Here is a 24110-nt window from a genome sequence, read left to right on the forward strand (position 1 = left end):
CCTGTGATCGTCCCTCTGGAGCTAATGTCCAGTAGCCAAAGAAGCCAATCCATCCTGCACGCAGGTGAGTTCACTTCTTCTCCCCTAAGTCCCTCGTTGCAGTGATCCTGTTGCCAGCAGGACTCACTGTAAAATAAAAAACCTAAGCTAAACTTTTCTAAGCAGCTCTTTAGGAGAGCCACCTAGATTGCACCCTTCTCGGCCGGGCACAAAAATCTAACTGAGGCTTGGAGGAGGGTCATAGGGGGAGGAGCCAGTGCACACCACCTGATCCTAAAGCTTTACTTTTTGTGCCCTGTCTCCTGCGGAGCCGCTATCCCCCATGGTCCTTTCAGGAACCCCAGCATCCACTAGGACGATAGAGAAATTTAATATGTGAGCATTTGGGAGTGCCCAAGCCCCAAGGAGTTTAAATATACTGTGTTTACATTACAGGGATGAGTTGGCAACCCTGCTCTACTACATGCCTGTGGTTTGTATTATGAAGCATTCAGGTGTACTAATTGTAATGAAACAATACAGCATGTGCATTGCATATATATATAGGTATTTAACCGGCTTGGTTACATTGCTGTACACATACCTGAAGAACACCTGAGCCGTTTGACAGCACGATCAGGATTGGAGCTACTGACAAGCATCAGACCCCTGTTAATTTTTTGTATGACATCTGGTCAACAGTGCACTTAGTTTATATTAAAACAAATGTAGGATCAGGCTGCCAGTCCCCTTTTCTCTTTACTAATCTTTCAGTGTTAGACTGTAAAAAGAGGAGACCCAAGCCTGCAGTAAATCATCTATTCATTCTTCCTCCCCCTCCCAGATGGTTTGGTCTGACTTCACGGGAGCCTGTCAGTGTCTGGGGATAGAGCAAACCTATAGAACAATCACAGAAGAAGGAGATCGGTCTGCTAACATCCTTGAGGTACGTACAGTAGGTGGTGGAAGCTAAGGACACGGAGCTGAAGTGAAGTAGATTAAAATTGGAAGGGTGAGATGTTGCATATGTGAGGCTGAGATCTGTGTGTGGATTTTCAGGCTTGAAATGAAACAGGAATATGTTTACTATTATCTTCTTGTTTATACTGTATATGGGGGGTAATTCCAAGTTGATCGCAGCAGGATTTTTGATAGCAATTGGGCAAAACCATGTGCACTGCAGGGGAGGCAGATATAACATGTGCAGAGAGAGTTAGATTTGGGTGTGGTGTGTTCAATCTGCAATCTAATTTGCAGTGTAAAAATAAAGCAGCCAGTATTTACCCTGCACAGAAATAAAATAACCCACCCAAATCTAACTCTCTCTGCACATGTTATATCTGCCTCCCCTGCAAGGCACATGGTTTTGCCCAATTGCTATCAAAAATCCTGCTGCGATCAACTCAGAATTTCCCCCATGGTTCGACATGATGTGGAGGGGGATTTGCATAATTTCTACTTCTGCCATTAATGTTCTGATTCTACCGTGCCTTGTAATAGCATCTATCTGTCTGTCTGTCTGTCTGTCTGTCTGTCTATCTATCTATAGCTATCCCCAATACAGTAATTTAAATTGGAAAACAAGTGGGAAAAGCTGGAATTCAATAATATAGTGAAATTACTCTGGATGGCAAGTATGTTTTGGAACCCCATCACCACCATCCATAAATATATTCTTTGACTTCACCACAACCCTTTGGTTCTGTATGTATCACTGCACAAATATGGTTCTTAGGCATAGGCGTGCGCAGGGGGGGTGCCTGGTGCGCACAGGCACCCCCACACGCCACGCCACCTGCAGCACAGTGGAGTGGCTGTGTGACTTCCCCCCTCTGCTGCGGCGGCAGCAGGCAGGGCAAGAGGATATACAGCATGCTGAGCCATTGCCCAGCATAGGGCCGGCTCAGCTTAACTCGGGCAGCTGTGAGTTTCTGCGCTGAGGTCCCGTGCTCCTCCTCTCCCGGCCGGGCAGTTCCTGCTGATTCGGATGGAGTTTTCTAAAAGTGGGCGTGGCTACGGGGATCCGCGATTAGGCCACACCCCCAACTTTCCCTGGGCCCAGCGATCTACAGTATGTGCACTTGCAGCCCTGCCTTCTCTTGCTGGTGCAGGTGGATCTCTGTCAGCAGCCACCCCATGGAGCCTGGCCAGGAAGGAGAAGGTAAGAGGTGTGTGTGTAGGTGTGTGTGTCAGCAGACTCGTCAACATGGGGCAAAGAGTACACCCGTGCCGGGGCCCGAGGTTCTGACCCCACCCCGTTTTATAGCATACATGGGGGGTCATTCCGACCTGAATGCTAGCAGGCTACTTTTTGCACTGCTGCGATCATGTAGTCGCTGCCTACAGGGGAGGGTGGAATCGCTGTGCAGGGCTGCGCTCGCTTGTGCAGTTTCTGCACAGCTCAGGACTTACTCACCCGCTGCGATCATCCAGGACGGAGCTGACGTCAGGATCCCTCCCTGGAAACAGCTGGGCTCGCCTGCATTTGGACGGACACTCCCTGAAATTGGTCAGTGGACGCCTCCAGGCGGCCTCTTCCTGTCAATTATCTTTCGTTCGCCGCTGTGAACGCTTTCTTTGTTATTCTCGTCGCTGCCCGACGACGGCCGTCGCCAGTCAGCAACGCGCCTGCGCTTTGCCGCCCACGCGCATGTGCAGTTCTGACCCGTTCGCACGGCTGTGAAAAAGTGCAGCATGCGAACGGGTCGGGATGACCCCCATGATCCATGAGGAGCAGTAGGAACACTGTTCCTGGCTGGAACAGGTGTGACTAAAACCGCAGCATGACAGAAGAAGCACAAAGCAGCCGCAGGCACCCTCCCTACCCATGCGGAAACTGACACAGCGTGGTAAGTATCAGTATATTTTTACTATATTTCCATTCTTATGAAACCTCTCTCTCTCTCTCCCTATATTTCCCTCCCCCTCTGTCGTCACCCTCTCGCCCTATCTTTTCCTCTTTTTCCCTCTCTACCTTTCCCTCTCTCTCCCTCCACCCCCCCCCCCCCCCTTTCTATATGTCTTTCTCCTCCCTCTCTCCCTCTTTCCCCCTTACGCTCTCTCTCTCTATGGGGCCCATTTGTCATGGACTACATATTGAATGTGATCTGGGCGGGATCTTACCACCCAGGATCCTATTGCAATATGCGATGCACTGAGGCATTTCTGGCGGGAGGTTCTCGGGGAACCCAGCCGGATCTACTTTCCCCTGATCTGTAGCCCATAGGATACAATGGGCTATTGCAGTCAAATATTGCAGTAGCTGCGGGGAACAATATCGGGATACATTGTGCAGCATTGCATCCCCCATAGAAACCTATTGTTGATGCGGCTGCGGGCGGAAATGAAGGGATCGCAGCAGGTATCTCCGATACCTGCTGCAATCCCTTCTTTATACATACCAGGGAAACCTCATATTTGCGGCTAATTTCTGAAAGCGCGTGTTTTTCGGGGACATAGCCACAAATATTTTTTGTTAAATGGGCCCCTCTGTCTCTTTCCTTCTCCGCATCTTACCCCCTCTCTTTCTCCCTCCTTTTCTCTGCCTATCTCCCCCCCATCTCCCCCTTTCTCTCTTGGTGGTCGAGGTGCCACCTGACCTGCAGTCATTTACTTCTACCACTGTCTATTCCAGCGGGGTAAGGCTTCATGGTCGTGCTGGATGATGGGTGCTATGCTGGGTCAGAGGCGGAACTACAGATGTTGCCATGCTCATCCATCATTGCAGCATGGATGGCGTGACTAGTGTGCCTTAGTCTATGATGCACGCGTGTATATTCATGCACATGCCTTAGACTTCTATGGAGCAAATGCTGGCTGCAACTATTCGCAACACAGCGTTCAGTGCAGCTTGCCGCGATGCGTATGCCCGTGGTTACGCACTGCGGCAAAGATGAGGCTGGCTACATCTGTAGTGGCGGTGCTAGGGGCACCAGCCAAAATCTGCCTAGGGCATCAAATTGATTAGGGCTGGCTCTGGGCATAATGTGAATTTGGCTTATACCATGTGTCATAATATTAATTTCATCTCATACTCTGTGGCATAATATGAATTTCGACTCATATCGTGTGGCATAATGTGAATTTTGGCTCATACCATGTGTCATAATATTAATTTCATCTCATACTCTGTGGCATAATGTGAATTTGGATCATACTCTGTGGCATAATGTGAATTTGGATCATACTCTGTGGCACAATGTGTATTTGGATCATACTCTGTGGCATAATGTGAATTTGTATCATACTCTGTGGCATAATATGAATTCCGTCTCATACTCTGTGGCATAATGTGAATTTGTATCATACTCTGTGGCGTAATGTGAATTTGGATCATACTGTGTGGTATAATGTGAATTTGGATCATACTGTGTGGTATAATGTGAATTTGGATCATACTGTGTGATATAATGTGTATTTTGATCGTACTGTGTGGCGTAATGGGAGTAAGGGTCACTACTGTCAGTAGCTTGTGAGCATGGGGACACGTATGACAAATGCTGGTGTACTGCGGAGGAAGAGTGTGATGGCATAGAAAGAGGCAGATGTGGCTGTGATGGCACGTGTATAATTTAAACTGTACTTGTGTTCTATTAAAACTCAAATGTTCAGCTCCCTACATCTCCCATACTTTTCAGAATGTCCCACTCAAAATTAGGGTGTAGGTGCTTGGGGGTGCAAGGTGTGGGGAGGGAATGCATATGCACCTAGGCCTACCACTCTCTAGTTCCGTCACTGGATCAGGGATAGGTTGGGGAAGTGTAAGCAGCGATAGGGTGCAGCTAGGACTCAGGATTATGCCGTAGCAGACAGTCAGTACCGGCCGCTGTATTATATCTACGTTATTATTAGAACTAACTAGGGAAAAATTAGATTAAGCCATGTGATTTTACTGAGAGTAAAATAGTGCTAAGCATGTCTCTGGGCAGTGATAGACATGCCCATAAGGCGGTGTTAGACACACCCTTCCTGCGGTGCACTCCCTAATAAAATAAGCTGCGCACGCCTATGTTCTTAGGAAAACCTATTAATTCAAGATAAATCTTGTAACTTTGTTTTGCGGGCAATTATTTAGTCATTCTTTACTGCATGTTTAAAAACTATTCTCAGTTAACCGTTGCCTTGATTAATGTTGTCTGCAGATGAGAAGCTCATGAAAATTCCCCTAGATTTATAACCTTTTTCAATATGTAATTGACAAAGCATTAATTGCATAACTAGAATATCAATATTTGAATACATAGAAATTATATTGCAATTGTTTGCTAATCGCTGAGGGCACAGTAAACTCTTTGTGATGGTATCTTATTGCAAAATTACAGAAGGAATGGGTCTGTCAGTCATTGATATTTTGTGCACCAATCACAGAAGCTCATTCATGTGTAAACTGCCTATCCCAGATGACAGAGCAATGTTAAAGCAGAGCTTTCAGAGGAAACGGACACAATAAAACTGAATTATAAACATCCTTCCTATGCAGCGAGAAAAAGAAATGAGGACACCTGGAATACACAGCTAAAATGATGATCAAATACAATAAGCTCTTTATCTTTCTAAACAGAACTTTGGGCAAAATGACTCTTTATTTCCCTTTTTTCATCTTTGTGACAACACTCGGAGTTGTGCTTTTGTTCTTTTGGAATTTCAGTCAATTGAATAGACACAATTACTTACACAGATACCAGTTTTCCCATGATGCATTGCTGCTAGACGCTGAATGTGACACACTGGCAAAAAAGAAAAAATCTTTTATTTGGGTAAACTCCTTAATACCTTTTAAGAGACTGAAATGTGAGGACGGATACCTAATACAAAACCACTACATCACCGCTCCCCTCTCAGCAGAAGAAGCTGATTTCCCCCTAGCTTACATAATTGTAGTGCATAAAGAATTTGACACATTTGAGAGGTTGTTTAGAGCAATCTACATGCCGCAGAATGTATACTGTATCCATGTGGATGAGAAGGCGAGCGCTGATTACTTGCAGGCTGTAGATGATTTAATAAACTGTTTTCCTAATGCTTTTCTTGCCTCAAAAATGGAGCCTGTGGTGTATGCTGGAATATCCAGACTCCAGGCTGATCTGAACTGCATGAGAGATCTGCTGGAATCAGAGGTACAGTGGAAATATGTGATCAATACTTGTGGACAGGATTTTCCATTAAAGACAAACAAGGAGATTATGCAGCATTTGAAAAGCTTTAAAGGGAAAAACATCACCCCCGGCGTGTTGCCTCCAGATCATGCCGTCCCCCGGACCAAATATGTTCATCGTGAGGATATAGTCAATTCCAATGTGATAAGGACCAATATATTAAAGCCTCCCCCTCCTCATAATATCACCATCTACTTTGGGTCAGCATACGTTGCACTCACAAGGGAATTTACAGCGTTTGTTCTGAATGACCAGAGAGCTGTGGATCTACTGAAATGGTCTAAGAACACTTACAGTCCAGATGAACATTACTGGGTGACATTGAACAGAATAGCAGGTATGTAAATTACAATGTTTTAATATCTGAATGTGAGTATTTAGTTGTAGCTTTTTTATTGATTATTCTAAATAAATACATTTGTAGACCCTTGCATCATTTTAAGTATATAGTGAGGTCAGATCCTGTGAAATACTGTAAGTTCTAGGGGAGGAAGAGTCATCCCATCCAATGCTGCCAGTCTAGCTAAAAGTGCTGTCAGTCTAACACCTAGAGCTGCCAAATTAATAAATAGGGCTGCTAGAATCACAGATGAAATGCCAATTTCAAAATGGGAGTCTGTTATCATTTCTACAGACTGGAGCCCAAATGTATTAAGACTTAAAAAGTGATATAGTAGAGACAGATAAAGACCAGCCAACCAGCTCCTAACTGGCATTTTTCAAACACAGCCTGTGACATGGCAGTTAGGAAGCTGATTGGCTGGTACTTTATCACTCTTTGTCTATCTCCACTTTATCACTTTTTAAGTCTTAATATATGTGGGCCTAGGTTGTCAGTTTATACAAGCATCCGAAGGTCCACAAGAAGTCCACTTCTAGGGGCTGATTCAGAGATGTACGCAGACTGGGTAAGGCCACCCAGCATGTGTGACAGGCAGCCTCCCGTTGCGTCTGCAATGTCATCGTTTAAGGTTGACCCATGGCAGCTCAGCCTGGCTGCACTGTCAGCTGCCATTTCTTTAATTGGAGCGGCTGCGTGTGATGTCAGGCACCCGCCCTGAAAACTGGCCCGGCCCGCCCATATTCAGCCCACCACATCCCCCAAGACTGTGTTGCCACCCCGTGAATGCCCGCTGCTGTCTATTACATCACTGTCTTCCAGGATGCGGCCACAATGTGTAAGGCTGCACAGATGATCTGTGGCCACTGCACAAGCGCAGTTTGCCGATGCTGGCAAACTTCTCTGTGGGACGAATCAGTGGGCAAGACAGAATCAACCCCCTAGTCTGGAACTGTTACCATTGTTGCAAAATGTCCTGTTCCATTTCAAGTGTTCCATATACCTACTATTCTTAGTACTGAATCCTGCCTCCCATTCACAGCAGCATGAAGTGATTCATGTAGTTAGCGCCGAAGACTCATCAAGTGTCTCCTGGTGAAGTGAAAGAAATAAGAAAAAACTGCAATTGCTCCTATCCTTATAACTAAATCAAACCTTTTGAATAAAAGCTTTGGAGAATAAGGAATAGCACATTGGGGCAATTTTCTGGGGTTGCATAAATCACATAGAATTAAATATTGGAAGAATTGTAAATTTCTTGAAATTTTGCTACTTTTTCCTATCTAATACCCATAAAGCACAAATGTATTATATCCAGAAATATTTAAATAAAAGGTTTATCTCCTCTAAAAACAACAACATAAATGTCACCTAGTTGGACTTACTGGTAATAATGTCAACGCAGCACATAATGTAGTAAATGTTTCCTATCATTGGGGATAAAGAGTATGGACTTTCTTCCTGATTCTATGCCAAAATACATACTTCCACCTTAATTGAATAAAGTGGATAAGAGGAACAATGCTGACCATTATCTGGATGGCCTTGCATGCAGGTGATAATTATGTTTGGCAGTGCAATACACCCAAAAAAAACTATGCAATAAAAAAATTAAAGCATTAGCATGTTCATTTTCATATTTATATAGCTTTACTAGGCACACCGGTTAATGATCTAACAAATGCTGAGAAGTCTGTTGTATTAATGTTTTCTTGCAGCTGTTGCCATTTTTCAAACACTTATAAAAGTGTCTATCCCACTTAGAAGTCATTAGCTCTATTTATTAGATTCTATGGGCTGATTTAATTCTCAATGATGTGCACGCATTAAGTATTACAGTACAGCAGAGGGGGAGCTTGCGCTCTGGGTACCAGTTCCAGGTGGGGTCACCATAGTGTTCATATTATGGTCCTCTCTAGTTGTTAATAGACCACTGGCAAAAGGAACTAGCATCATAGTTCCCGATCAGGAGACTTCTAGCTGATATGGTCATGTGACTGTAGTAGTCACATTTGCATGGATTGGAGGGGTGCTGGCTTCTGGTATTATAGTCAGGTTCAGCTTCTGCGCAGTCATCAGACTGTGCATCTGTAAGCAGCCATTACCTGGGGTATAAGTAATCCTCTTCAGGGCATGAAAGGGAATGGTTATTTTAAACAAGAAAAAGAGAAAAGTTTTCCCCCAGTACACCAAGTAGTATCAGCAATTACACTTGAACACTACATGATAAGAGAAAATTCAGAGATCTCAGTTTCTTATATTTGCAAAGATATGACTAATATTCCTTTCAGACTGCCAGCAATAACCAGGGTTATTGCAGGTGAACACTCAGCAACCCGGGTTGCGGCACAGTTTGAAAGGAGCCAGTTGAAATAACCCGGGTCGAGTGATCTGGTATTTCAACTCGGGTAGCGAGGATGGGTGAAAATGGGTTCAACCCAGCTCACGGTGCAGTGTGAAGGGGTAAGCCGGGTCGATGCATCGCGGGACCCATTCACTACATAGGAAAAGAAGGCGCTTGGAGATCATCTCAACACCAAGCGCCGCCTTGGGACACGTCGGCGGTGACATCACCAACCTGGAAATAAGCCGAGTCGGGCTGCCAGTCTGAAAGGGGTCTCAGCTGGGTCACAACTGAGAAGGACCTGTGTACAAAATCCCGGGGGCGACCCAGCACTGCGGTTTGAAAGGGGTATAAGCTATCTGGCTACATCTGCAGTCACAGCACCACTTGCCTGGCATGGTCACATCAGGTGTTAGTTGATTTATGAGCTGTTTTTAAAAGAGCTCCTACAAATTAGTTGTCTTGGGTCCCTATAGACCTTAATACAGCCCTGAATGCTGATGCTATAGGGGTCCTTGTGACTTATTGGGCAGTGAAGTCTAAATTTGTACATGCTGCATCAGTGGCGTAACTAGAAATTTCTCTAACGTCCTAGTGGATGCTGGGGACTCCGAAAGGACCATGGGGAATAGCGGCTCCGCAGGAGACTGGGCACAAAAGTAAAAAGCTTTAGGACTACCTGGTGTGCACTGGCTCCTCCCCCTATGACCCTCCTCCAAGCCTCAGTTAGATTTTTGTGCCCGAACGAGACGGGTGCAGGCTAAGGGGCTCTCCTGAGCTGCTTAGTGTAAAAGTTTAAAGTAGGTTTTTTATTTTCAGTGAGACCTGCTGGCAACAGGCTCACTGCACCGAGGGACTAAGGGGAGAAGAAGCGAACTCACCTGCGTGCAGAGTGGATTGGGCTTCTTAGGCTACTGGACATTAGCTCCAGAGGGACGATCACAGGCCCAGCCATGGATGGGTCCCGAAGCCGCGCCGCCAGCCCCCTTACAGTGCCAGAAGAGTGAAGAGGTCCGGAAAATCGGCGGCAGAAGACGTCCTGTCTTCAATAAGGTAGCGCACAGCACCGCAGCTGTGCGCCATTGCTCTCAGCACACTTCACACTCCGGTCACTGAGGGTGCAGGGCGCTGGGGGGGGGCGCCCTGAGACGCAATAAAAAACCTTTGTTTGGCAAAAAATACATCACATATAGCTCCTGGGCTATATGGATGCATTTAACCCCTGCCAATTTTTCCATTAAAAAGCGGGAGAAAGGCCGCCGAGAAGGGGGCGGAGCCTATCTCCTCAGCACACTGGCGCCATTTTTTCCTCACAGCTCCGTTGGAGGAAGGCTCCCTGACTCTCCCCTGCAGTCCTGCACTACAGAAACAGGGTAAAACAAGAGAGGGGGGGCACTAAATTGGCATATTAATATATACAGCAGCTATATTAGGGAAAAACACTTATATAAGGTTATCCCTGTATATATATAGCGCTCTGGTGTGTGCTGGCAAACTCTCCCTCTGTCTCCCCAAAGGGCTAGTGGGGTCCTGTCCTCTATCAGAGCATTCCCTGTGTGTGTGCTGTGTGTCGGTACGCTGTGTCGACATGTATGAGGAGGAAAATGATGTGGAGGCGGAGCAATTGCCTGTGTTAGTGATGTCACCCCCTAGGGAGTCGACACCTGACTGGATGGTCTTATGGAAAGAATTACGTGATAGTGTTGGCACTTTACAAAAGACTGTTGACGACATGAGACAGCCGGCAAATCAGTTAATACCTGTACAGGCGTCTCAAACACCGTCAGGGGCTATAAAACGCCCGTTACCTCAGGTCGATACAGACACTGACACGGACACTGACTCCAGTGTCGACGGTGAGGAAACAAACGTATTTTCCAGTAGGGCCACACGTTACATGATCACGGCAATGAAGGAGGTTTTGAACATTTCTGATACTACAAATACCACAAAAAAGGGTATTATGTGGGGTGTGAAAAAACTACCCGTAGTTTTTCCTGAATCAGATGAATTAAATGAGGTGTGTGATGAAGCGTGGGTTTCCCCCGATAAAAAACTGCTAATTTCTAAAAAATTATTGGCATTATACCCTTTCCCGCCAGAGGTTAGGGCGCATTGGGAAACACCCCCTAGAGTGGATAAGGCGCTCACACGCTTATCAAAACAAGTGGCGTTACCGTCTCCGGATACGGCCGCCCTCAAGGAACCAGCTGATAGGAAGCTGGAAAATATCCTAAAAAGTATATACACACATACTGGTATTATACTGCGACCAGCAATCGCCTCAGCCTGGATGTGCAGTGCTGGGGTGGCTTGGTCGGATTCCCTGACTGAAAATATTGATACCCTGGACAGGGACAATATATTATTGACTATAGAGCATTTAAAGGATGCATTTCTATATATGCGTGATGCACAGAGGGATATTTGCACTCTGGCATCAAGAGTAAGTGCGATGTCCATTTCTGCCAGAAGAGGGTTATGGACGCGACAGTGGTCAGGTGATGCGGATTCCAAACGGCATATGGAAGTATTGCCGTATAAAGGGGAGGAGTTATTTGGGGTCGGTCTATCGGACCTGGTGGCCACGGCAACGGCTGGGAAATCCACCTTTTTACCCCAAGTCACCTCGCAGCAGAAAAAGATACCGTCTTTTCAGGCTCAGTCCTTTCGTCCCCATAAGGGCAAGCGGGCAAAAGGCCACTCATATCTGCCCCAGGGCAGAGGAAGGGGAAAAAGACTGCAGCAGACAGCCTCTTCCCACGAACAGAAGCCCTCCCCCGCTTCTGCCAAGTCCTCAGCATGACGCTGGGACCTTACAAGCGGACTCAGGCACGGTGGGGGCCCGTCTCAAGAATTTCAGCGCGCAGTGGGCTCACTCGCAAGTGGACCCCTGGATCCTGCAGGTAGTATCTCAGGGGTACAAATTGGAATTCGAGACGTCTCCCCCTCGCCGGTTCCTGAAGTCTGCTTTACCAACGTCTCTCCCCGACAGGGAGGCGGTATTGGAAGCCATTCACAAGCTGTATTCCCAGCAAGTGATAATCAAGGTACCCCTCCTTCACCAGGGAAAGGGGTATTATTCCACGCTGTTTGTGGTACCGAAGCCGGACGGCTCGGTGAGACCCATTTTAAATCTGAAATCCTTGAACACTTACATAAAAAGGTTCAAGTTCAAGATGGAGTCACTCAGAGCAGTGATAGCGAACCTGGAAGAAGGGGACTATATGGTGTCTCTGGACATCAAGGATGCTTACCTCCATGTCCCAATTTGCCCTTCTCACCAAGGGTACCTCAGGTTTGTGGTACAGAACTGTCACTATCAGTTTCAGACGCTGCCGTTTGGATTGTCCACGGCACCCCGGGTCTTTACCAAGGTAATGGCCGAAATGATGATTCTTCTTCGAAGAAAAGGCGTCTTAATTATCCCTTACTTGGACGATCTCCTGATAAGGGCAAGGTCCAGGGAACAGTTGGAGGTCGGAGTAGCACTATCTCAAGTAGTACTACGACAGCACGGATGGATTCTAAATATTCCAAAATCGCAGCTGATTCCGACGACACGTCTGCTGTTCCTAGGAATGATTCTGGACACAGTACAGAAAAAGGTGTTTCTCCCGGAAGAGAAAGCCAGGGAGTTATCCGACCTAGTCAGGAACCTCCTAAGACCAGGCCAAGTGTCAGTACATCAATGCACAAGGGTCCTGGGAAAGATGGTGGCTTCTTACGAAGCGATTCCATTCGGCAGATTCCACGCAAGAACTTTTCAGTGGGATCTGCTGGACAAATGGTCCGGATCGCATCTTCAAATGCATCAGCGGATAACCCTGTCTCCAAGGACAAGGGTGTCTCTCCTGTGGTGGTTACAGAGTGCTCATCTCCTAGAGGGCCGCAGATTCGGCATTCAGGATTGGGTCCTGGTGACCACGGATGCCAGCCTGAGAGGCTGGGGAGCAGTCACACAGGGAAGAAATTTCCAGGGCTTGTGGTCAAGCATGGAAACGTCACTTCACATAAATATCCTGGAACTAAGGGCCATTTACAATGCCCTAAGTCAGGCGAGACCTCTGCTTCAGGGTCAGCCGGTGTTGATCCAGTCGGACAACATCACGGCAGTCGCCCACGTAAACAGACAGGGCGGCACAAGAAGCAGGAGGGCAATGACGGAAGTGGCAAGGATTCTTCGCTGGGCGGAAAATCATGTGATAGCACTGTCAGCAGTGTTCATTCCGGGAGTGGACAACTGGGAAGCAGACTTCCTCAGCAGACACGATCTTCACCCGGGGGAGTGGGGACTTCACCCAGAAGTCTTCCACATGATTGTGAACCGTTGGGAAAAACCAAAGGTGGACATGATGGCGTCCCGCCTCAACAAAAAACTGGACAGGTATTGCGCCAGGTCAAGGGACCCTCAGGCAATAGCTGTGGACGCTCTGGTAACACCGTGGGTGTACCAGTCAGTGTATGTGTTCCCTCCTCTTCCTCTCATACCAAAAGTACTGAGAATCATAAGAAGGAGAGGAGTAAAGACTATACTCGTGGCTCCGGATTGGCCAAGAAGGACTTGGTACCCGGAAATTCAAGAGATGCTCACGGAAGACCCGTGGCCTCTACCTCTAAGAAAGGACCTGCTCCAGCAGGGACCATGTCTGTTCCAAGACTTACTGCGGCTGCGTTTGACGGCATGGCGGTTGAACGCCGGATCCTGAAGGAAAAAGGCATTCCGGATGAAGTCATCCCTACCCTGCTCAAAGCCAGGAAGGATGTGACCGTACAACATTATCACCGTATTTGGCGTAAATATGTTGCGTGGTGCGAGGCCAGGAAGGCCCCTACAGAGGAATTTCAACTGGGTCGATTCCTGCATTTCCTGCAAACAGGACTGTCTATGGGCCTCAAATTAGGGTCCATTAAGGTTCAAATTTCGGCCCTGTCAATATTCTTCCAAAAAGAACTAGCTTCTGTTCCTGAAGTTCAGACGTTTGTCAAGGGAGTACTGCATATACAGCCTCCTTTTGTGCCTCCAGTGGCACCTTGGGATCTCAATGTAGTTTTGGGATTCCTAAAATCACATTGGTTTGAACCACTCACCACTGTGGACTTAAAATATCTCACATGGAAAGTGGTAATGCTGTTAGCCCTGGCTTCAGCCAGGCGTGTTTCAGAATTGGCGGCTTTATCCTATAAAAGCCCTTACCTAATTTTTCATACGGACAGGGCAGAATTGAGGACTCGTCCTCAATTTCTCCCTGAGGTGGTTTCAGCATTTCAATTAAACCAGCCTATTGTGGTGCCTGCGGCTACTAGGGACTTGGAGGATTCCAAGTTGCTGGACGTAGTCAGGGCCCTGAAAATATATGTTTCCAGGACGGCTGGAGTCAGAAAATCTGACTCGCTGTTTATCCTGTATGCACCCAACAAGCTGGGTGCTCCTGCTTCTAAGCAGACGATTGCTCGTTGGATTTGTAGTACAATTCAGCTTGCACATTCTGTGGCAGGCCTGCCACAGCCAAAATCTGTAAAAGCCCATTCCACACGGAAAGTGGGCTCATCTTGGGCGGCTGCCCGAGGGGTCTCGGCTTTACAACTTTGCCGAGCAGCTACTTGGTCAGGGGCAAACACGTTTGCTAAATTCTACAAATTTGATACCCTGGCTGAGGAGGACCTGGAGTTCTCTCATTCGGTGCTGCAGAGTCATCCGCACTCTCCCGCCCGTTTGGGAGCTTTGGTATAATCCCCATGGTCCTTTCGGAGTCCCCAGCATCCACTAGGACGTTAGAGAAAATAAGAATTTACTTACCGATAATTCTATTTCTCATAGTCCGTAGTGGATGCTGGGCGCCCATCCCAAGTGCGGATTGTCTGCATTACTTGTACATAGTTATTGTTACAAAAATCGGGATATTGTTGTTATGAGCCATCTTTTCAGAGGCTCCTTCTGTTATCATGCTGTTAACTGGGTTCAGATCACAAGTTGTACGGTGTGATTGGTGTGGCTGGTATGAGTCTTACCCGGGATTCAAAATCCTTCCTTATTGTGTACGCTCGTCCGGGCACAGTATCCTAACTGAGGCTTGGAGGAGGGTCATAGGGGGAGGAGCCAGTGCACACCAGGTAGTCCTAAAGCTTTTACTTTTGTGCCCAGTCTCCTGCGGAGCCGCTATTCCCCATGGTCCTTTCGGAGTCCCCAGCATCCACTACGGACTATGAGAAATAGAATTATCGGTAAGTAAATTCTTATTTTTTCTCCCCCAAGCCAAAAAATTCTTCGGCTCTTCATTTATTAGACCCGCTCACGAACGGCACTTCATTTATTAGACCCGCCGGAGACCCAGGAGGGACACAGGAGAGGCGCGCGCTGTGCCCTCTGTGTCCCTCCTTACAGCAGCGGAGGGAAGGAGGAGACCGCAGATTGACATGCAGACGCTCGTCCGCATGTCAATCTGCGCTAAATCAGTGGTGCCCCCGCAGCCCTGCGCCTCCAAGCCACCGCGAGGGCTGCGGGGGCAGTAGTTACGCCACTGTGCTGCATCATAATTTTGATGTAATTCTTAAATGTTTTTCTTTTGTTTCTTAACAAATTTTCATTTTTACCACAAAACACATTGTAAATATAAAGACATTTAGATTGTGTGTATGATATTGTAATTTAAAGATAACATTTTAATTTTGTTAGTTGTTTGTGCCACTACTATTGCCATTACATTCAGTGATATGCAGGAATTCGGATTTACTAGTAATAATAGTACATGGAACATTAATATGAATTCTGTATGGTCTGATATGGGAGGAGGCCCAAGGGGGGGGGGGGGGTGACACCATAAGTTACTGCACTAGGTGACACCAACCCTAGTGACGCCACTGAGCATTCCCCTGTATAATACAGGTTGAGTATCCCATATCCAAATATTCCGAAATACGGAATATTCCGAAATACGGACTTTTTTGAGTGAGAGTGAGATAGTGAAACCTTTGTTTTTTGATGGCTCAATGTACACAAACTTTGTTTAATGCACAAAGTTATTAAAAATAGTGTATTAAATGACCTTCAGGCTGTGTGTATAAGGTGTATATGAAACATAAATAAATTGTGTGAATGTAGACACACTTTGTTGAATGCACAAAGTTACAAACAATATTGGCTAAAATGACCTTCAGGCTGTGTGTATAAGGTGTATATGTAACATAAATGCATCCTGTGCTTAGACTTGGGTCCCATCACCATGATATCTCACTATGGTATGCAATTATTCCAAAATACGGAAAAATCCCATATCCAAAATACTTCTGGTCCCAAGCATTTTGGATAAGGGATACTCAACCTGTACTATATTATAAAAAGTAATATATTTATAGAGCATTTAACTACACCATTTTGTACAGTACTGACAGGAAATTGCCATAGCTAGATTAAAAGAAAAGCCACAATAATTGCGCACATACAGTTAGATGAGCATAAGTTTAAGCCGTATATGTTTTTAGACTTCAATATCCACTAATTAAACTTCTGTTTAAGGACAGCCAAACAAGCAAATTCATACTTAATATCATTCATGCCAATTCTGCTGCTGTTTTTACTTTTCATCATAGGACATTTTTAGCCATTTACACATCGTATAATACAATATCTAAAGATGGCTAAGTGCAGTTATGCTTCAAAGCTACGGCAATTCTGTATTACCCTTGTCCTACTCATAATACTATGTTTGCAGTTTATGAATATATAAAATGTTTTTTTTATGACCTATGTAGGAGTATGCTCATATTGTGACATAGTTTTCTGGCTTTCATGAGTATAAATGTTTTAAGTGTCCTGAACATGCCCCATGTAATGGCTATACACATCTCTTTGGTGGCTTCAGAGGCACACTCACTATGATGAGGGCTGGGGTGCTTTAACAGAGGAGGGGGACCGTGTGTACCTCCGGGAGGACCTCCTCCTCTGCACGGCGCAGTAGTCTCCGGTAAAGTGCCGAAGTCTACTGCGCATGTGCAAGTCTCCAGTAACATGCACCCGCCATGTTACGGAGACCAATTTGGAACTGCGCATGCGCGGCGGCCATTTTGGGTACGATTTTTGCTGCGAGAGCAGCACCCAGCACTAGACTCCGAAAAGGTGAGTATTAAAATATGGGTGCAGTGTGTGCTCCCCCCTGGACCCAGGGACCCATGTGCACCACACACATTGCATCCATTATAGTAACGCTAATGGTTAAGGGTCCTTTTTGCTCAGTTTGATGTTATTTGCTCCGCAGCGTGGGATGATAGGGTTCAAAATTACGCTTTTTAGCTAGATTTGCTAGTAATTCTAAATCAGGACTTTAATTGCAGCCCATTAACTTTTGTACTAACAGTTAAGAATGCAGAGAGAAGAGGAGTCAGAAACCACTCCTACCCCCCTCCCGATTACCGGGGCTGGCCGATGTCACAGAAACCCTGATTGTGGTCGATCATCTAAAACTGGTTTTAGATTATTGTTGCATTGTTTAGTGTAACCCTGCTTTGCATGGTTGATATGGAAAGGATCAAGGTTGCCAGAAGTGTGTTCCCCCGAAAAACCAATATTCAGTGCCTGTACCCAAGCCTGGGATGCTTCACCTGTACTGCACCAAGGGTCCTCTTTGGTAACCCCAGACCTACAGTAATTGTTTAAGTTTGGTGGAATATACAAGGGTGATTCAACAGATAAGGTAACAAGACCTCTCATTGTGTAAATTTATTCAACACATACTTATACGTATAATCAATAGTATGCCTTTCGTGCAGATCATTTTTCCACATACTGTAGTCCCCATATTTGTCTAAGCATGTATTCCAATCAGGGGCGGATCCAGAAGAAAATGATAGGGGGGGCACCATGGAAGGGGCAAGTACATTTGCGTGCGGCTTCGGTGCATGTGAGGTGGCGCTTCTTATACAATGCCCACAGTTGTAGCGCTGCCCACTGTTATGCAATGTCCACTGTACTGGTAGTGCCCCTTATATAGACCCCATAGTAGTGGTGCCCCTTATTCAATGCCCGTATTGCTCCCAGTAGTAATGTTGCCTGTAGTAATGCCCGCAGTCCTTTAGTGAGTGTGGCCAATTAAAATGAGACGTGATACACAGACATATGCCCCCAATAGTGCAGTGCCAAATCCACAATTGCACCCACAGTGCCAGACCCACAATTTCCCCCACAGTGCTAGATCCACAAATGCCCCCACAGTGCCAGATCCAAAAATGCCCCCACAGTGCCAGATCCAAAAATGCCCCTACATTGCCAGATCCAAAAATGCCCCTACAGTGCCAGATCCAAAAATGCCCCCACAGTGTCAGGTATAGAAATGCCCCCACAGTGCCAGTTAAACAATTGCCCCCACAGTGCCAGGTAAACAATTGCCCCCACAGTGCCAGGTAAACAATTGCCCCCACAGTGCCAGGTAAACAAATGCCCCCACAGTGCCAGTTATACAATTGCCCTCACAGTGCCAGGTATACAAATGCCCCCACAGCAGGTATACAAATGCCCCCACAGCAGTGCTGCAGCTGCTTACCGCTGCTGCTGCTTCCCTGCCCGGCTCTGAGGGTGTCAGGAGGAGAGCGCGGCTATGTCTGGCGCCGGTGGTGGCGGCATGTAGGACTTCAAACTAGCCGCCGGTTCGTGAGCCAATCAGAGCTCGCGGACCGGCGGCTCCTGATTGGCTGCCTGTCCGTGAGCTCTGATTGGCTCACGAACCGGCGGCTGGTTTGAAGTCCGCTACACGCCGCCAGATAGCCATGCTCTCCTCCTGACAGCTGAGACACGCTGCCGCTCAGTCCGGCGGCAGCGTGTCTCAGTGACACAAGCAGACGGGGCCACAAATGACAGGGGGGCACGGGCCCGAGTGCCCCCCCCCTGGATCCGCCACTGATTCCAATGGTACACTAAGGCGTGTATCCAGAAATAAAAAAATCAGTGTCATGCGCCTGAAGCCAGGACATAATGGCTTGCTTCTTCAAAAGTCCCCAATAACCAAACTATTTTATCAGAAAGTACATCACTAATTATTTTTTTTCAGGAACTCTTTCAGCTGACTTAGGGTCGAGGTGTTTTTCAGGGTCATCGTAATGTAAAATTATCAGTAGTTAATACCATCTAGTAACCCAATGGGTACTATTAAACATGTGTATGCACATACATTTAAAAGCAAGTGGTTATGTATAAATCCCAATTATCTAACTTTTCACTTTGCTCACCTTAGTAATGCCCAATCTTATATTATTTATACTGCATTATGGTTTAATTTTAATTAACACAAACTCTTATCTACCCTTTGTAATGACCCAGTGGCGTAAGTTTATCCCAGTTGCCCTGAGGCAAGAAAAATATTGGTGCCCCCCCACCCCATATATATCATCCGTGAGCCAATAAGATGCCGTTTTGAGATCCGAGTAATACCGAGTAAAACCGAACCCACTCATCTCTAATTCTAACTATATGAAGCTACTACAAAACCGTTGCAACTAGGCAGATCTATGTAGGGGTCCAACCACACACTACATAGATCTGCTCAGTCACTCACAATGCTGATTATTTTTCTGACAATTAATTTGCAAGTGTCATATCCAGGATTAGAACCCACAACCTTTTACACTGGTAGCATGCACCTTACTGATGGAGATATCTACTCTTGCATAGGAAGTATGAGAATTATTTCGAATTATATGAAGTTACTTGTAACTGTCAAAGAAATAACTTCATATAGTTAGAATTCTCATGTTTCCTTTATAGGGAGGGAGCGGTTTTACTACCATACTCTTCTAAGACTTCCCCTTTACAGTTTAGTCTAAATGAAGCTTCCTCCTCTTAATGTGCTTCTTTCATATATTTGTAACCCTTGTATTTGTATTTTGTTCTCTGCTTCTCCTTTTTTTCCTTATCTATCTCTATCTATCTCTTCTTTTTTTGTGCTTTAAAGGACACCTAATGGAGGTTATGTTCCCTTTACATATTATATCTCACCGATGTTTTCATACTGTATATGTCAATTGATGTATTTTTTATTTTTCTTTATTTATATTTTTTGATAATATATCTGTGTACATCCCATTTCTTTCCCTATGTTTGTTCCCCTTCCCATCTTCTCCGCTTCTTTTTTTCTGTACCCCTCTGTTTGCATATTTCTCAATAAAAATTAAGTAAAAAAAAAATATATATATATATACATTGATTAAAATGTTTTTTTTATATAAAACAGTTAAAATCACATAATTTGGACCAGGATTATATGCAATCCAAAAGCCAAGATCGGTTTTTAAATCTGAGTTCCGATCTGACAGCAGACCTGAGCCGAGACTCTGTTCCACTTGGAACACCAAAGTGATTCCAAACTGGGACTCAATTAGACTCAGAACCCCTAAGTTCAGGTGTGTTCATATTTCAGAAAAATGGAATGCGTATCTCTCTACCTATAACAAAAGGATAGTATTGTTGTAATAGCTCCCACCAAGATTATTGAATAGTACTGGATTCACTCTATAGAGATGCCAAGTGTCACGACAGTACCCACTTGGGCGTGTATGAAATGTAAGTGATAAAGAGCTAATTAAATAAATCCAGTTGACCTGTCTAATAATGATTAAAATGCATAATAATATTATATATCTTAATGCAAATAAAGCTGGGTACACACCTTTCTAAATGCTTCCGATCAGCCAAATACCCAGTTTGAGCCCCTGTGAGCACTGTACACAGTGGGCCTTGATTAATATGTGAACGGAGGTGCTATCGCTGCTACTTACATGGAAGCAGCAACAATAGCATTCAAATAGAAATGCAGCAGAAGGTGTCAAGCCTCCTGAATGCATTACTGATTCAAGCTGCATCCTAGGATGCAGCATTGTTTGAAATGTGACACCATCGCCCGTTTTGGACTCCATATAAGGAGCCGCGCGTCGCCACCATTTTCACTCCAGTCCTGGAGAGTGTAGTGAGAGGACGTGTCTCTCTCCTCAGTGTCTGTCTGTGCTGAAAAAGTGGTGTGGCGACCTGCTCTTATGTATCATTCCAGTGCTGTTTTGTGCTGCATCAGTGCAGTGGTGGTGTCTTGTGCTGCATCAGTCCAGTCACAGTGGTGGTGTCCTGCGCTGCTATAAGCCCAGTGCTGCTGTATAAGTCCAGTCCAGTGGTGCTGTCTTGTGCTGTACCAGTCCAGTGGTGGTGTCCTTGTGCTGCATCAGTCCAGTCACAGTAGTGGTGTCCTGTGCTGCCATAAGCCCAGTGCTGCTGTTTAAGTCCAGTCCAGTGGTGCTGTCTTATGCTGCATCAGTCCAGTGGTGCTGTCCTGTGCTGCCATATGTCCAGTGGCGCTGCTGTATAAGTACACTGCAGTGGTGCTGAGTTGTGCTGCATCAGTCCAGTGGTGGTGTCCTGTGCTGCCATAAGTCCAGTGGTGGTGTCCTGCGCTACAATCAGTCCAGTGGTGCTGCCGTATAAGTCATGGGGTACTGCCGTATAAGTTCAGGAGTACTGCCGTATAAGTCCGGTGGTACTGCCGTATAAGTCCGGTGGTACTGCCGTATAAGTCCAGTGGTACTGCCGTATACGTCCAGTGGTACTGCCGTATAAGTCCAGTGGTACTGCCGTATAAGTCCAGTGGTACTGCCATAAAAGTGCAGTGGTACTGCCATATAAGTCCAGTGGTACTGCCAAATAAATCCAGTGGTACTGCCATTTAAATCCAGTCCAGTGGTATTGCCGTATAAGTCCAGTCCAGTGGTACTTCCTGTTAAAGCAGATTATTTATCTTATATAATACCCTTTATGAGGTCTAAGAACACTGTACGCTAACTACGTATGAAGTACCGTAAGGGTACGCACGTTGCGTAACAATCGCTTAGCCGTGGTCGAGACGCTCAAGCGTTACGTTCGCTCACGGCCAAGAGATCACTGGCAGGCACGCTATTGGCTGCTGAATACCGTAATGATTCGCTATAGCGATGCGACCGCTCGAGACCACGAGGAGATCACCAGCGGCGCATACGCTCACAATGTAAAACCTTTATATCTAAACCATAAACAGTGTATTATGCAGTAAACCCTTTGTGTAGTGATATGGTGTAAATGCAACACAGTATAACCTTACTAGCTTAAAAGCAGTTTGAGCGTCACCGACGCTCTGAGAATACTTAACTCTATAAGAAATACACAGATACCTGGGCTTAGGGTCCAACGCCTAATATATATATATATTTTGAATGATATACTTGCAAAAGAATTAATACAAATACAAATCATACACTACAATATAACATAGACTAACTAACCAGGTAACTACACAGTAAATACAATACAATTAAGTTTAAGAGAAAAATGAGAGAAAGAGAAGAGAGAGAAAGATATGGCCCATAATAACAAGAGAGAAACAGTATGATTACGGAGAAAAACTTACGCACAAAGGAAACGATCGCATGCGCCTCTGGACATCCAGCTCCCGATTTTCAGCAATGATAACCGTTGAAGAGTGAGAGCTGGATGTGATCGGCCTTTCTATTTATGCCCCACACACAATGCAATTCAATGGTCCCTACAATCTCATTGTTCATTGGACACAGGAATTCCTCCTCGCATTATAACAAAAGGTCATAGGTTGATTCATACAGGTGGGCTGTGACTATTTCCAACAGCTCAGGTGGGAGGGAAACTGGGTTTCCCGCCGCATGGGTAATAAAGTGCAAATAAAGTAAATGTTCATAAACTTCTTATGTCCATAACTATTCGCACGAGCGATTGATCTGCTTCAAACCAACACCGGAATATTTCTAATTAAATATTCTTCCGATGGATACTAAACACCACTGTATTACTCCTGTCTGACCCTTCGTATCAAACAAAGAGGGATTTCTCTGTTCATGAACATTCTATATTAACCAAACTTTCAGAATCTATCAAAGGGACCATGATCTAAAAAATACATTATATAGTGAAAATATGTAATGATTGAGTCGCACGCTACGATCACATAAACTCTACCGTAAATACGCATACCGTGCGCCTGCGGGTGCCCGCGACTGTGAGTATGCGCACGTACGGGAGAGCGTACGCATGCGCAGCACGGACCTGTGTGAGGTGCAAATATGGTAGTGTGCATAGAGATATTTTTCTGACTTTGACAGTCCACCCTTTGGCAGTCAACAATAACTGCCACTTCCTGAAAACATTTCAAAAAGAGAAAAATATATGTTAGGGGTTAATACATTTACATGGTTGGGTAAGGGAGGAGCGGAGAAGGTAGGAAAAGGGTATGACCTAGTGAGATAGCAGAAGCATGTGTGTATGAATCCGTGCTTGGGGGTCATGTATCATCGTGCCGTACGTGTTTTAAATCAAGCTTCGAGGTATTGCGAAGTATACATTTGAATTCCTTCTTATCCCGTGGTACGGGTCTGTGGATGGGCTGTCAAACTTTACCGAGCTCTTTTCGGCTTTGGTTGTAACAAAATGGGGGAGCACATTGTAGTTGATGATACATGAATGGGGGAGATATGTGATTGCTGATATCTGTGCCTGTATTCCCTATCGACTATGTGTGTCATTACCTGAGGGTTGTAGAAATGAAGAAAAGACATAATTACGGTAAATGCGGTGGTAATCTATGTCAGGTAAATGTACATTCGTCGATTGAGGTCTTGTTTGGTGTCTGTTGAATGCAGTCTTCTTTGTGCTTTTGCTCATAAGGTGCGAGCAAAGCTGTCAATGTCCATAGATTTACAAAAGTGTTGGGCTAGCGTAATTTTAAAATTTCTAGGGAAACTGGGGATCCATGGCATAGTTCATCAAAAATCTGTGTATCAGGTTGTCAAAACTTCTTCTTTAATCTCTCTGTTGTCTGTATATCGGCTCATCAAATTCCTCGTCCAAGTGGGTCTTTTTACCTTGGAGGAAACGGAAAAACAGGTGAAAGAAACGGACCGTAGAAATCGCATTTTCATCACATCATTGTTTCTACATTTGGGTCATAAATCAAGTCCATTGGAATTACAGTTTCCTCACTCCTTAAACTCATTACCCTAGTACGACGATTGCACCTCATTAAAGCCTGACTTCATCTAAATATCAAACCAATCGTTATGATAACACCTAAGATACATAGGAGAAACTTCCCAACATCCATTATAACTCCTTGGGCCCATTCTCCTAAACCGGAGAACCAATTTCGCGGGTTCAACCATGACACCCAACCAGTCAGCTCATTACTCACAGCAGCAAGGGTGAGATTGTGTCTTCTGCGAAATTCCCACTTTAGTTGGAGAATATCGTCCATCTTTTGGT

The 24110-nt window shown here is 45.4% G+C and overlaps 1 protein-coding gene across 2 annotated transcripts in view; it reads left to right on the forward strand.

Moving 5' to 3' along the window:
- The first annotated feature begins 574 nt into the window (after positions 1 to 574).
- Positions 575 to 24110, forward strand: part of LOC134927971 (N-acetyllactosaminide beta-1,6-N-acetylglucosaminyl-transferase-like) — a 157377-nt gene continuing 133841 nt past the window's right edge. The window contains exons 1-3 of one of the 2 annotated variants that reach the window (XM_063923134.1): positions 575 to 707; positions 824 to 925; positions 5301 to 6471. In XM_063923134.1, coding sequence (XP_063779204.1) covers positions 5499 to 6471 — 973 coding nt within the window. In that variant the 5' untranslated portion in view covers positions 575 to 707; positions 824 to 925; positions 5301 to 5498. The remainder of the gene's footprint in view (positions 708 to 823; positions 926 to 5300; positions 6472 to 24110) is intronic. The other variant, XM_063923135.1, reaches the window with a different exon arrangement.

Source organism: Pseudophryne corroboree, chromosome 5 (assembly GCF_028390025.1).
Source record: "Pseudophryne corroboree isolate aPseCor3 chromosome 5, aPseCor3.hap2, whole genome shotgun sequence".
Lineage (NCBI taxonomy): Eukaryota > Metazoa > Chordata > Amphibia > Anura > Myobatrachidae > Pseudophryne > Pseudophryne corroboree.